Source organism: Oncorhynchus kisutch, linkage group LG18 (genome assembly GCF_002021735.2).
Source record: "Oncorhynchus kisutch isolate 150728-3 linkage group LG18, Okis_V2, whole genome shotgun sequence".
NCBI lineage: Eukaryota > Metazoa > Chordata > Actinopteri > Salmoniformes > Salmonidae > Oncorhynchus > Oncorhynchus kisutch.
This window is the reverse complement of record NC_034191.2, coordinates 638896-654860: the sequence shown is the minus strand read 5'-3', so window position 1 is coordinate 654860 and position 15965 is coordinate 638896. Positions and strand designations below refer to the sequence as shown.

Genomic DNA, 15965 nt, shown 5'->3' with positions numbered 1-15965 from the left:
TCTTATAGCCCAAAGTAGCACCTACAGTAAAACACAGTTCTTATAGCCCAATGTAGCACCTACAGTCGAACACAGTTCTTATAGCCCAAAGTAGCACCTACAGTAGAACACAGTTCTTATAGCCCAATGCAGCACTTGGAACACAGTTATTATAGCCCAATGTAGCACTTGGAACACAGTTCTTATATCCCAATGTAGCACCTACAGTAGAACACAGTTCTTATAGCCCAATGTAGCACATAAGTTAGAACACAGTTCTTATAGCCCAATGTAGCACCTAGAGTAGAACACAGTTCTTATAGCCCAATGTAGCACCTACAGTAAAACACAGTTCTTATAGCCCAATGTAGCACCTAAAGTAGAACACAGTTCTTATAGCCCAGAGTAGCACCTACAGTAGAACACAGTTCTTATAGCCCAATGCAGCACTTGGAACACAGGTCTTATAGCCCAATGTAGCACTTGGAACACAGTTCTTATAGCCCAATGTAGCACCTACAGTAGAACACAGTTCTTATAGCCCAATGTAGCACCTAAAGTAGAACACAGTTCTCATAGCCCAATGTAGCACCTACAGAAGAACAAAGTTCTTATAGCCCAATGCAGCACTTGGAACACAGTTCTTATAGCCCAATGTAGCACTTGGAACACAGTTCTTATAGCCCAATGTAGCACCTACAGTAGAACACAGTTCTTATAGCCCAATGTAACACTTGGAACACAGTTCTTATAGCCCAATGTAGCACCTACAGTAGAACACAGTTCTTATCGCCCAATGTAGCACCTACAGTAGAACACAGTTCTAATAGCCCAATGTAGCACCTACAGTAGAACACAGTTCTTATAGCCCAATGTAGCACCTAAAGTAGAACACAGTTCTTATAGCCCAAAGTAGCACCTACAGTAGAACACAGTTCTTATAGCCCAATGCACCACTTGGAACACAGTTCTTATAGCCCAATGTAGCACTTGGAACACAGTTCTTATAGCCCAATGTAGCACCTACAGTAGAACACAGTTCTTATCGCCCAATGTAGCACCTACAGTAGAACACAGGTCTAATAGCCCAATGTAGCACCTACAGTAGAACACAGTTCTTATAGCCCAATGCAGCACTTGGAACACAGTTCTTATAGACCAATGTAGCACTTGGAACACAGTTCTTATAGCCCAATGTAGCACCTAAAGTAGAACACAGTTCTTATAGCCCAAAGTAGCACCTACAGTAGAACACAGTTCTTATAGCCCAATGCACCACTGGGAACACAGTTCTTATAGCCCAATGTAGCACATAAGTTAGAACACAGTTCTTATAGCCCAATGTAGCACCTACAGTAGAACACAGTACTTATAGCCCAATGTAGCACCTACAGTAGAACACAGTACTTATAGCCCAATGTAGCACCTACAGTAGAACACAGTTCTTATAGCCTGATGTAGCACCTACAGTAGAACACAGTTCTTATTGCCCAAATATAGCACTTGGAACACAGTTCTTATAGCCCAATGTAGCACCTACAGTAGAACACCATTCTTATAGCCCAATGCAGCACTTGGAACACAGTACTTATAGCCCAATGTAGCACCTACAGTAGAACACAGTACTTATAGCCCAATGTAGCACCTACAGTAGAACACAGTTCTTATTGCCCAAATGCAGCATTTACAGTAAAACACAGTTCTCATAGCATTTTATAACACATTTGCTAATACAATTATTGGAGAAAGATGTTAAATAATTCCAGGGTACTGTCATGACTTCCGCCAAAGTCGGTCCCTCTCCTTGTTCGGGCGGAGTTCAGCAGTCATGTCACTGGCCTTCTAGCGATCGCCAATCCACTTTTCATTTTCTGGTTTCAATTCCCCAATTACTTGCTCATTATTTAACCCTCTGTTCCCCCATGTTTGTTTGTGAGTAATTGTTTATTGTATTGCGGTCCGTATTTCTGGCCTTGAATTTATACGACGTGTATTGTTATATTATTGAGTAAATTTGCTTCCATTACTCATATCTGCTGTCCTGCGCCTGACTCATCTCACCAGCTACACACAGATGCATTTCAGGTACTTGTATATGTTTCTGGAATTGTTCATTCTTTGGTATGAGCTCCTTTGTATCAAATCAAATCAAGCGTTATTCATACAGCGCATTTCAGTCATGAACTGATTTTTAATTGTTTTTAATAAAAGCTGAAACGTTTTCAACTGAAAAACACCCTAAGGAAAGCAAAGCTGGAAAGATGTGTTTTAAGATCTCTTTTAAACATGTCTATAGTTTCGTCCTCCCTCAGGTTCTCTGGCAGGCTGTTCCAGAGGCTGGGGGCATAGTAACTAAAGGCTGTCTCCCCATGCCCCTTGGTTCTAGGCTTTGGGATAGTTAAAAAGCCACTACCAGAGGACCTGAGGGACCTACTGGGTACATAACAAAGCATGTCAGACATGTATAGAGGTGCACAATCATCGATTGATTTAAATACCATCCAGGACCTCTATCCTTAAAAATTGTCTCTCCAGCCACCCTAGTCATAGACTGTTCTCTCTGCTACCGCACAGCAAGCGGTACCAGAGAACCAAGTCTAGGACCAAGAGGCTTCTAAACAGCCTCTACCCCCCCGAAGTCATAAGACTACTGAACATCTAATCCCATGGCTACCCAAACTATTTGCATTGCACCCCCCCCCTGCAATGCTGCTGCTACTCTCTGTTATTATCTATGCATAAGTCACTTTAATAACTCTACCTACATGTATATATTATCTCAATTACCTCAACTAACCAACAACAGGCTAGCCTAGTGGTTAGAGCGGTGGACTTGTAACCGGAAGGTTGCAAGTTCAAATCCCCGAGCTGACAAGGTACAAATCTTTCGTTCCGCCCCTGAACAGGCAGTTAACCCACTGTCCTAGGCCATCATTGAAAATAAGAATTTGTTCTTAACTGACTTGCCTAGTTAAATAAAGGTAAAAAATTCAAATTAAATAAAAACCTAACTGGTGCCCCGGCACATTGACTCTGTACCAGTACCACTCTGGTAAACAAGACACGTCTGTTTTGTCATGTTATGCAGAGGGGTCAAATACTTATTTCCCTCATTAAAATACAAATCAATTTATATTTACACTGAGGGAAAAAAGTATTTTTTATTTATTTCTGCTGATTTTGTACGTTTGCTGACAAAGAAATGATCCGTCTATCATTTTAATGGTAGGTTTATTTGAACAGTGAGAGACAGAATAACAACAACAAAAATCCAGAAAAACGCATGTCAAAAATGTTATAAATTGATTTGTATTTTAATGAGGGAAATAAGTATTTGACCCCTCTGCATAACATGACAAAACAGACGTGTCTTGTTTGCACACATCTCAGGAGGGATTTTGTCCCACTCCTCTTTGCAGATCAAGTCATTAAGGTTTCGAGACTGAAGTTTGGCAACTCGAACCTTCAGCTCCCTCCACAGATTTTCTATGGGATCAAGGTCTGGAGACTGGCTAGGCCACTTCTTCTTGTGCTTCTTCTTGAGCCACTTCTTTGTTGTCTTGGCCGTGTGTTTTGGGTCATTGTCATGCTGGAATACCCATCCGCGACCCATTCTCAATGCCCTAGCTGAGGGAAGGAGGTTCTCACCCAAGATTTGAAGATACATGGCCATGTCCATTGTCCCTTTGATTCGGTGAAGCTGTCCTGTCCCCTTAGCAGAAAAACACCCCCCAAAGCATAATGTTTCCACCTCCGTGTTTGACGGTGGGGATGGTATTCTTGGGATCATAGGCTGCATTCCTCCTCCTCTAAACACAGCGATTTGAGTTGATGCCAAAGAGCTCCATTTTGGTCTCATCTGACCACAACACTGTCCTCTGAATCATTCAGATGTTCATTGGAAAACTTCAGACGGGAATGTATATGTGCTTTCTTGAGCAGGGGGACCTTGCGGGCGCTGCAGGATTTCAGTCCTTCACGGCGCACTGTGGTACCAATTGTTTTCTTGGTGACTATGGTCCCAGCTGCCTTGAGATCATTGACAAGATCCTCCCGTGTAGTTCTGGACTGATTCCTCACCGTTCTCATGATCATTGCAACTCCACGAGGTGAGATCTTGCATGGAACCCCAGGCCGAGGGAGATTGACTGTTCTTTTGGGTTTCTTCCATTTGCGAATAATCGCACCAACTGTTGTCACCTTCTCACCAAGCAGCTTGGCGGTGGTCTTGTAGCCCATTCCAGCCTTGTGTAGGTCTACAATGTTGTCCCTGACATCCTTGGAGAGCTCTTTGGTCTTGGCCATGGTGGAGAGTTTGGAATCTGATTAATTGATTGCTTCTGTGGACAGGCAACAAACTGAGATTAGGAGCACTCCCTTTAAGAGCGTGCTCCTAATCTCAGCCTGTTACCTGTATAAAAGACACCTGGGAGCCAGAAATCTTTCTGATTGAGAGGGTGTCAAATACTTATTTCCCTCATTAAAATGCAAATAAATTTATAGCATTTTTGCAATTTTTTACAAAAATGTATGGATTTTTTGTTGTTGTTATTTTGTCTCTCACTGTTCAAATAAACCTACCATTAAAATTATAGACTGATCATTTCTTTGTCAGTAGGAAAACTTACAAAATCAGCAGGGGATCAAATACTTTTTTCCCTCACTGTAGTCTCACTTTTGTTATTTTACTGCTGCTCTTTAATTAATTGTTACTTTTATTTCTTATTGTTTTAGGTATTTTTCTTAAAACTGCATTGTTGGTTAAGGGCTTTGTTATGTGAATTATGTTATCAATGTTCATGAACTGAACTTCAGTTAAACTGCTCAGTCTGCAACCCAGAATTTGTAAGAGTCCCAGCTACAATAGTCTGGAAGTTTATTCACGAGAGCGCTCCCCCGTTGTACAAAACCATCCATTTTATACTGGCTCCTAACCCTAACCCTATACCTTCACACACAAACAGTAGGTATCCTACGCGCATACTGTATCACTACCCAGCCGACAAAGATTAGGGAGACCGTGAGAAGCACTCCCTGTCCTCCCCCAAGATTAGGGAGGACAGGGACGGAGAGCTGATTGGCATCTGTGTTGGCTCTAAGATAATTTATCACTTTAACTAAGGCTGTTTCTGTGCGGTGGTGGGCACAAAAAAAACAGTTTTGAATTTTCTTTAAATACAGTTGCCACTTTAAAAGTTATTTTGCTGTTTGAAAAACAATTTCTCCAGAATTTTGCTTAAGGATGGAAGATTGGAGATTGGCCGAAAATTGCTTATAGATGAAGAATCGAGATGACTTTTCACCAGAATGGGTTTCACTATAACAGTTTTGAGTGCAGTGGGGAAAGTGTCTGTGAACAGGGAATGATTAACAATAGCTTGCACTTCTTCAGATATGCAATTAAAAACTGTTTTGTAGAAGGTGGTGGGGATAGGATCTAGAAGGCAGGTAGAAGGCTTAAGTTGTGATGTCAATTTCCTGACCATGTCTGTGTCAACCAGGAAAATAAATCCATAGTGCCTTTGCGTGGTAGGCTAGGACACATATCAAACTTCTCATTAGGTCTTGCTTGTCTGATACCCAGCCTACTGTTTGCTATCGCTGAAATATGCCGCAAACTCATGACATTTACATGTGGAGGAAAGTTCACATAGGTTTGTGGGGGTAGGATTTATCAGGCTATCAACGGTCAAGAAGATACCTCTCTTGTTAGTGATCAAGTCAGTCAAATGAGACCATATGGCATTTTTAATATTCTTGTTATTTATACAAAGCTGCTCTCTTAGAATATCATAAAAGACCTGGCAAAATGTAAAGTATGGGCCCCTGAGTGGCACAGCTGTATAAGGCACCATCTCAGTGCAAGAGGTGTCAGTACAGTCACTGGTTTGAATACAGGCTGCATCACATCCGCCTGTGATTGGGAGTCCCATAGGGCGGCCCACAATTGGCCCAGCATCGTCCAAGTTTGGCCGGGGTAGGCCGTCATTGTAAATAAGAATTTGTTCTTAATTACTGACTAGTTGAATAAAATAGTAACACTTTAGGACTAATGTAAAGTGACAGTAGGAGTAATGAACAGTGACATGTTAGGGCTAATGAACAGTGGCATGTTAGGACTAATGAACAGTGACATGTTAGGACTAATGTAATGTGACACGTTAGGACTAATGTAATGTGACATGTTAGGACTAATGTAATGTGACATGTTAGGACTAATGAACAGTGACATGTTAGGACTAATGAACAGTGACATGTTAGGACTAATGAACAGTGACATGTTAGGACTAATGAACAGTGACATGTTAGGACTAATGTACAGTGACATGTTAGGACTAATGAACAGTGACATGTTAGGACTAATGTAATGTGACATGTTAGGACTAATGTAATGTGACATGTTATGACTAATGTAATGTGACATGTTAGGACTAATGTAATGTGACATGTTAGGACTAATGTAATGTGACATGTTATGACTAATGAACAGTGACATGTTAGGACTAATGAACAGTGACATGTTAGGACTAATGAACAGTGACATGTTAGGACTAATGTACAGTGACATGTTAGGACTAATGAACAGTGACATGTTAGGACTAATGTAATGTGACATGTTAGGACTAATGTAATGTGACATGTTAGGACTAATGTAATGTGACATGTTAGGACTAATGTAATGTGACATGTTAGGACTAATGAACAGTGACATGTTAGGACTAATGAACAGTGACATGTTAGGACTAATGAACACTGACATGTTAGGACTAATGAACACTGACATGTTAGGACTAATGAACACTGACATGTTAGGACTAATGTACAGTGACATGTTAGGAATAATGAACAGTGACATGTTAGGACTAATGTACAGTGACATGTTAGGACTAATGAACAGTGACATGTTAGGACTAATGTAATGTGACATGTTATGACTAATGAACACTGACATGTTAGGGCTAATGTACAGTGACATGTTAGGACTAATGAACAGTGACATGTTAGGACTAATGAAAAGTGACATGTTAGGACTAATGTAATGTGTCATGTTAGGACTAATGAACAGTGACATGTTAGGACTAATGTACAGTGACATGTCAGGACTAATGAACAGTTACATGTTAGGACTAATGTACAGTGACATTTTAGGACTAATGAACTGTGACATGTTAGACTAATGAACAGTGACATGTTAGGACAACTGTAATGTGACATGTTAGGGCTAATGAACAGTGACATGTTAGGACTAATGAACAGTGACATGTTAGGACTAATGAACAGTGACATGTTAGGACTAATGTACAGTGACATGTTAGGACTAATATAATGTGACATGTTAGGACTAATGAACAGTGACATGTTAGGACTAATGTACAGTGACATGTTAGGACTAATGAACAGTGACATGTTAGGACTAATGTAATGTGACATGTTAGGACTAATGCACAGTGACATGTTAGGACTAATGAAAAGTGACATGATAGGACTACTGTACAGTGACATGTTAGGACTAATTAACAGTGACATGTTAGCACTAATGAACAGTGACATGTTAGGACTAATGAACAGTGACATGTTAGGACTAATGTAATGTGACATGTTAGGACTAATGAACAGTGACATGTTAGGACTAATTAACAGTGACATGTTAGGACTAATGTACAGTGACATGTTAGGAGTAATGTAAATTGACACTTTAGGACTAATGAACAGTGACATGTTAGGACTAATGTGCAGTGACATGTTAGGACTAATGAACAGTGACATGTTAGGACTAATGAACAGTGACATGTTAGGACTAATGAACATTGACATGTTAGGACTAATGTACAGTGACATGTTAGGACTAATGTAATGTGACATGTTAGGACTAATGCACAGTGACATGTTAGGACTAATGAAAAGTGACATGATAGGACTACTGTACAGTGACATGTTAGGACTAATGAACAGTGACATGTTAGGACTAATGAACAGTGACATGTCAGGACTAATGTAATGTGACATGTTAGGACTAATGAACAGTGACATGTTAGGACTAATTAACAGTGACATGTTAGGACTAATGTACAGTGACATGTTAGGACTAATGAACAGTGACATGTTAGGGCTAATGAACAGTGACATGTTAGGACTAATGTGCAGTGACATGTTAGGACTAATGAACAGTGATATGTTAGGACTAATGAACAGTGACATGTTAGGACTAATGAACATTGACATGTTAGGACTAATGAACAGTGACATGTTAGGACTAATGTGCAGTGACATGTTAGGACTAATGTAATGTGGCATGTTAGGGATAATGAACAGTGACATGTTAGGACTAATGTAAATTGACATGTTAGGACTAATGAACAGTGACATGTTAGGACTAATGTAATGTGACATGTTAGGACTAATGAACAGTGACATGTTAGGACTAATGTAATGTGACATGTTAGGACTAATGAACAGTGACGTGTTAGGACTAATGTACAGTGACATGTTAGGACTAATGAACAGTGACATGTTAGGACTAATGTAATGTGGCATGTTAGGGCTAATGAACAGTGACATGTTAGGACTAATGAACAGTGACATGTTAGTACAAATGTACAGTGACATGTTAGGACTAATGAACAGTGACATGTTAGGACTAATGAACAGTGACATGTTAGGACTAATGTACAGTGACATGTTAGGACTAATGAACAGTGACATGTTAGGACTAATGTAATGTGACATGTTAGGACTAATGAACAGTGACATGTTAGGACTAATGAACAGTGACATGTTAGGACTAATGAACAGTGACATGTTAGGACTAATGCACAGTGACATGCTAGGACTAATGAAAAGTGACATGATAGGATTACTGTACAGTGACATGTTAGGACTAATGAACAGTGACATGTTAGGACTAATGAACAGTGACATGTTAGGACTAATGTAATATGACATGTTAAGACTAATGAACTGTGGCATGTTAGGACTAATGAACAGTGACATGTTAGGACTAATGTACAGTGACATGTTAGGACTAATGAACAGTGACATGTTAGGACTAATGAACAGTGACATGTTAGGACTAATGAACAGTGACATGTTAGGACTAATGAACAGTGACATGTAAGCACTAATGAACAGTGACATGTTAGGACTAATGAAAAGTGACATGTTAGGACTAATGTAATGTGACATGTTAGGACTAATGAACAGTGACATGTTAGGACTAATGAACAGTGACATGTTAGGACTAATGAAAAGTGACATGTTAGGACTAATGTAATGTGACATGTTAGGACTAATGAACAGTGACATGTTAGGACTAATGAACAGTGACATGTTAGGACTAATGAACACTGACATGTTAGGACTAATGTACAGTGACATGTTAGGACTAATGAACAGTGACATGTTAGGACTAATGAACACTGACATGTTAGGACTAATGTAATGTGACATGTTAGGACTAATGCACAGTGACATGTTAGGACTAATGAAAAGTGACATGATAGGACTACTGTACAGTGACATGTTAGGACTAATGAACAGTGACATGTTAGGACTAATGAACAGTGACATGTCAGGACTAATGTAATGTGACATGTTAGGACTAATGAACAGTGACATGTTAGGACTAATTAACAGTGACATGTTAGGACTAATGTACAGTGACATGTTAGGACTAATGAACAGTGACATGTTAGGGCTAATGAACAGTGACATGTTAGGACTAATGTGCAGTGACATGTTAGGACTAATGAACAGTGATATGTTAGGACTAATGAACAGTGACATGTTAGGACTAATGAACATTGACATGTTAGGACTAATGAACAGTGACATGTTAGGACTAATGTGCAGTGACATGTTAGGACTAATGTAATGTGGCATGTTAGGGATAATGAACAGTGACATGTTAGGACTAATGTAAATTGACATGTTAGGACTAATGAACAGTGACATGTTAGGACTAATGTAATGTGACATGTTAGGACTAATGAACAGTGACATGTTAGGACTAATGTAATGTGACATGTTAGGACTAATGAACAGTGACGTGTTAGGACTAATGTACAGTGACATGTTAGGACTAATGAACAGTGACATGTTAGGACTAATGTAATGTGGCATGTTAGGGCTAATGAACAGTGACATGTTAGGACTAATGAACAGTGACATGTTAGTACTAATGTACAGTGACATGTTAGGACTAATGAACAGTGACATGTTAGGACTAATGAACAGTGACATGTTAGGACTAATGTACAGTGACATGTTAGGACTAATGAACAGTGACATGTTAGGACTAATGTAATGTGACATGTTAGGACTAATGAACAGTGACATGTTAGGACTAATGAACAGTGACATGTTAGGACTAATGAACAGTGACATGTTAGGACTAATGCACAGTGACATGCTAGGACTAATGAAAAGTGACATGATAGGATTACTGTACAGTGACATGTTAGGACTAATGAACAGTGACATGTTAGGACTAATGAACAGTGACATGTTAGGACTAATGTAATATGACATGTTAAGACTAATGAACTGTGGCATGTTAGGACTAATGAACAGTGACATGTTAGGACTAATGTACAGTGACATGTTAGGACTAATGAACAGTGACATGTTAGGACTAATGAACAGTGACATGTTAGGACTAATGAACAGTGACATGTTAGGACTAATGAACAGTGACATGTAAGCACTAATGAACAGTGACATGTTAGGACTAATGAAAAGTGACATGTTAGGACTAATGTAATGTGACATGTTAGGACTAATGAACAGTGACATGTTAGGACTAATGAACAGTGACATGTTAGGACTAATGAAAAGTGACATGTTAGGACTAATGTAATGTGACATGTTAGGACTAATGAACAGTGACATGTTAGGACTAATGAACAGTGACATGTTAGGACTAATGAACACTGACATGTTAGGACTAATGTACAGTGACATGTTAGGACTAATGAACAGTGACATGTTAGGACTAATGAACAGTGACATGTTAGGACTAATGTACAGTGACATGTTAGGACTAATGAACAGTGACATGGTAGGACTAATGAACAGTGACATGTTAGGACTAATGAACAGTGACATGTTAGGACTAATGTAATGTGACATGTTAGGACTAATGTAATGTGACATGTTAGGGCTAATGAACAGTGACATGTTAGGACTAATTAACAGTGACATGTTAGGACTAATGAACAGTGACATGTTAGGACTAATGTGATGTGACATGTTAGGACTAATGAACAGTGACATGTTAGGACTAATGAACAGTGACATGATAGGACTACTGTACAGTGACATGTTAGGACTAATGAACAGTGACATGTTAGGACTAATGAACAGTGACATGTTAGGACTAATGTAATGTGACATGTTAGGACTAATGAACAGTGACATGTTAGGACTAATGAACAGTGACATGTTAGGACTAATGAACAGTGACATGTTAGGACTAATGAAAAGTGACATGTTAGGACTAATGTAATGTGACATGTTAGGACTAATGAACAGTGACATGTTAGGACTAATGAACAGTGACATGTTAGGACTAATGTAATGTGACATGTTAGGACTAATGAACAGTGACATGTTAGGACTAATGAACAGTGACACGTTAGGACTAATGAACAGTGACATGTTAGGACTAATGTACAGTGACATGTTAGGACTAATGTACAGTGATTTGTTAGGACTAATGAACATTGACATGTTAGGACTAATGTACAGTGACATGTTAGGACTAATGAACAGTGACATGTTAGGACTAATGAACAGTGACATGTTAGGACTAATGAACAGTGACATGTTAGGACTAATGTAATGTGACATGTTAGGACTAATGTAATGTGACATGTTAGGGCTAATGAACAGTGACATGTTAGGACTAATTAACAGTGACATGTTAGGACTAATGAACAGTGACATGTTAGGACTAATGAACAGTGACATGTTAGGAATAATGTAAATTGACATGTTAGGACTAATGAACAGTGACATGTTAGGACTAATGTGATGTGACATGTTAGGACTAATGAACAGTGACATGTTAGGACTAATGAACAGTGACATGATAGGACTACTGTACAGTGACATGTTAGGACTAATGAACAGTGACATGTTAGGACTAATGAACAGTGACATGTTAGGACTAATGTAATGTGACATGTTAGGACTAATTAACAGTGACATGTTAGGACTAATTAACAGTGACATGTTAGGACTAATGAACAGTGACATGTTAGGACTAATGAACAGTGACATGTTAGGACTAATGAAAAGTGACATGTTAGGACTAATGTAATGTGACATGTTAGGACTAATGAACAGTGACATGTTAGGACTAATGAACAGTGACATGCTAGGACTAATGTACAGTGACATGTTAGGACTAATGAACAGTGACATGTTAGGACTAATGTAATGTGACATGTTAGGACTAATGAACAGTGACACGTTAGGACTAATGAACAGTGACATGTTAGGACTAATGAACAGTGACATGTTAGGACTAATGTAATGTGGCATGTTAGGGCTAATGAACAGTGACATGTTAGGACTAATGAACAGTGACATGATAGGACTACTGTACAGTGACATGTTAGGACTAATGAACAGTGACATGTTAGGACTAATGAACAGTGACATGTTAGGACTAATGTAATGTGACATGTTAGGACTAATTAACAGTGACATGTTAGGACTAATTAACAGTGACATGTTAGGACTAATGAACAGTGACATGTTAGGACTAATGAACAGTGACATGTTAGGACTAATGAAAAGTGACATGTTAGGACTAATGTAATGTGACATGTTAGGACTAATGAACAGTGACATGTTAGGACTAATGAACAGTGACATGCTAGGACTAATGTACAGTGACATGTTAGGACTAATGAACAGTGACATGTTAGGACTAATGTAATGTGACATGTTAGGACTAATGAACAGTGACACGTTAGGACTAATGAACAGTGACATGTTAGGACTAATGAACAGTGACATGTTAGGACTAATGTAATGTGGCATGTTAGGGCTAATGAACAGTGACATGTTAGGACTAATGAACAGTGACATGTTAGTACTAATGTACAGTGACATGTTAGGACTAATGTACAGTGACATGTTAGGACTAATGTACAGTGACATCTTAGGACTAATGAACAGTGACACTTTAGGACTAATGGAAAGTGACATGTTAGGACTAATGTACAGTGACATGTTAGGACTAATGAACAGTGACACTTTAGGACTAATGAACAGTAATATGTTAGGACTAATGAACAGTAATATGTTAGGACTAACGAACAGTGAAATGTTAGGACTAATGAACAGGGACAACGGCTGGAGTGTCTGAATATGAAGGGGTAAACTACATAACATACTACACCCCTCTGTTCCAACCTCTCTACTTCAACCTCTCTGCTGCGACCTCTCTGCTCCAACCTCTCTGCTCCAACCTCTCTGCTCCAACCTCTCTGCTCCAACCTCTCTGCTCCAACCTCTGCTCCAACCTCTGCTCCAACGTCTCTGCCCCTCACCTCTCTGCTGCAACCTCTCTGCTCCAACCTCTCTGCTCCAACCTCTCTGCTCCAACCTCTCTGCTCCAACCTCTCTGCTGCAACCTCTCTGCTCCAACCTCTCTGCTCCAACCTCTCTGCTCCAACCTCTCTGCTCCAACCTACAACCTCTCTGCCCCAACCTCTTCTCCAACCTCTCTTCTCCAACCTCCAACCTCTCTGCTCCAACCTCCAACCTCTCTGCTCCAACCTCCAACCTCTCTGCTCCAACCTCCAACCTCTCTGCTACAACCTCCAACCTCTCTGCTACAACCTCCAACCTCTCTGCTACAACCTCCAACCTCTCTGCTCCAACCTCCAACCTCTCCGCTCCAACCTCTCTGCTCCAACCTCCAACCTCTCTGCTCCAACCTCTCTGCTCCAACCTCCAACCTCTGTGTGCATTTTAGAGGGTTGGGATAAAACAAAAGTGACATTTCCATTTAATCTTTGTGTTGGAAAATAAAATAATTTTAGGGGTTGGTTTCCCACAAACAGATTAAGCCTAGTTCTGTACTAAAAAGCAAGCTCAATATATAATCTCCATCGGAAATAATGTTTTAGACCAGGACTAAGCTATATTGTTGTCTGGGAAACTACCCATATACCTTGTTGCTTCTTTTCAAATTCCATCCATACCTTCTGCTGGGATGAATGCGTCTGTCTCCTCTCCTCCATGTTACTCTAGGCTTGGGAGATGCTCGGGGTTTACACTCCAACAACACGTCCTTCCCCAACGTGGCGATCAGACGGACAGGTTTAAGGCTGAAGACTGGGGGCGATGCTGTGGAACAGGCCAAAGTGGGCATAATACTATCAAGTCAAAAGAGACGCAGAGCCGTTCAACATGATGGCAATTGAATATTTTACCTTGCAAATAAATATCATAATAATTGTTTTGGTCCATTTAACAATTATCAAGAGCTACAACAAGAGCTACAACAAGAGCTACCTCAAGACAATTTAGAACCAGGAACAGATATAACCCTTGGTTCACTGCAGACCTGTCTGCCCTTGACCAGCACAAAAACATCCTGTGGCGTTCTGCATTAGCATCAAATAGCCCCTGTGATATGCAACTTTTCAGGGAAGTTAGGAAACAATATACACAAGCAGTTAGGAAAGGCTAGCTTTTTCAAGCAGAAATTTGCATCCTGTAGCACACACTCAAAACAGTTCTGGGAAACTGTAAAGTCCATGGAGAATAAGAGCACCTCCTCCAAGCTGCCTATTCCACTGAGGCTAGGAAACACTTTCACCACCGATAAATCCACGAAAATTGAGAATGTCAAAAAGCATTTTTCTATGGCTGGCCATGCTTTCCACCTGGCTACCCCTACCAAGGTCAACTGCTCGGCACCCCCCACAGCAACTCACCCAAACCTCCCCAATTTCTCCTTCACCCAAAACCAGATAGCTGATGTTCTGAAAGAGCTGCAAAATATGGACCCCTACAAATCAGCCAGGCTAGACAATCTGAACTGGAAGGAAAGGCGGCCAAAGGGGGAATTGGCCGCCTTTCCTTCCAGTTCTATGCTGCCAATGTCTGGAACGAACTGCAAAAATAGCTGAAGCTGGAGACTCATCTCCCTCACTAAGTTCAAGCACCAGCTGTCAGAGCAGCTCACAGATCATTGCACCTGTACATAGCCCATCAGTAGATCGCCCATCCAACTACCTCATCCCTATACTGTAATTTTTTATTTTTTTTGCTCCTTTGCACCCCAGTATCTCTACTTGCACATTCGTCTTCTGCACATCTACCACTCCAGTGTTTAATTGCTATATCGTAATTACCTCGCCACTATGCCCTATTTTACTGCCTTACCTCCCTTATCTTACTTCATTTGCACACACTGTATATGTCCTTTTTCCTATTGTATTATTGACTGTATGTTTGTTTTACTCCATGTGTAACTCTGTGGTGTTGTATGTGTCGAACTGCTTTGCTTTATCTTGGCCAGGTCGGATTTGTAAATGAGAACTTGTTCTCAACTGGCCTACCTGGTTAAATAAAGGTGATCTGGCCTACCTGGTTAAATAAAGGTGACCTGGTCTACCTGGTTAAATAAAGGTGATCTGGCCTATCTGGTTAAATAAAGGTGAAATAAAACACATTAAAAAAAGAGCTACATCAAGAAAAATATAACATGTTAAGCATCACTTTCTACAGTCTGGATAATACAGTCTGCATAATACAATATGGATAATACAGTCTGCATAATACACATAATACAGTATGGATAATACAGTCTGGATAATACAGTATGGATAATACAGTCTGGATAATACAGTATGGATAATACAGTATGGATAATACAGTCTGGATAATACAGTATGGATAATACAGTCTGCATAATACACATAATACAGTATGGATAATACAGTATGGATAATACAGTATGGATA

General features: G+C 39.8%; 1 protein-coding gene across 1 annotated transcript in view; it reads right to left on the bottom strand.

Annotated features, from left to right (window-relative positions):
- The window catches only part of cntn5 (contactin 5), a 237460-nt gene that overhangs the window by 111092 nt on the left and 110403 nt on the right, over positions 1-15965 (bottom strand). The window contains exon 9 of the mRNA XM_031796937.1: positions 14196-14340. Within this exon, the coding sequence (XP_031652797.1) occupies positions 14196-14340 (145 nt within the window). The remainder of the gene's footprint in view (positions 1-14195; positions 14341-15965) is intronic.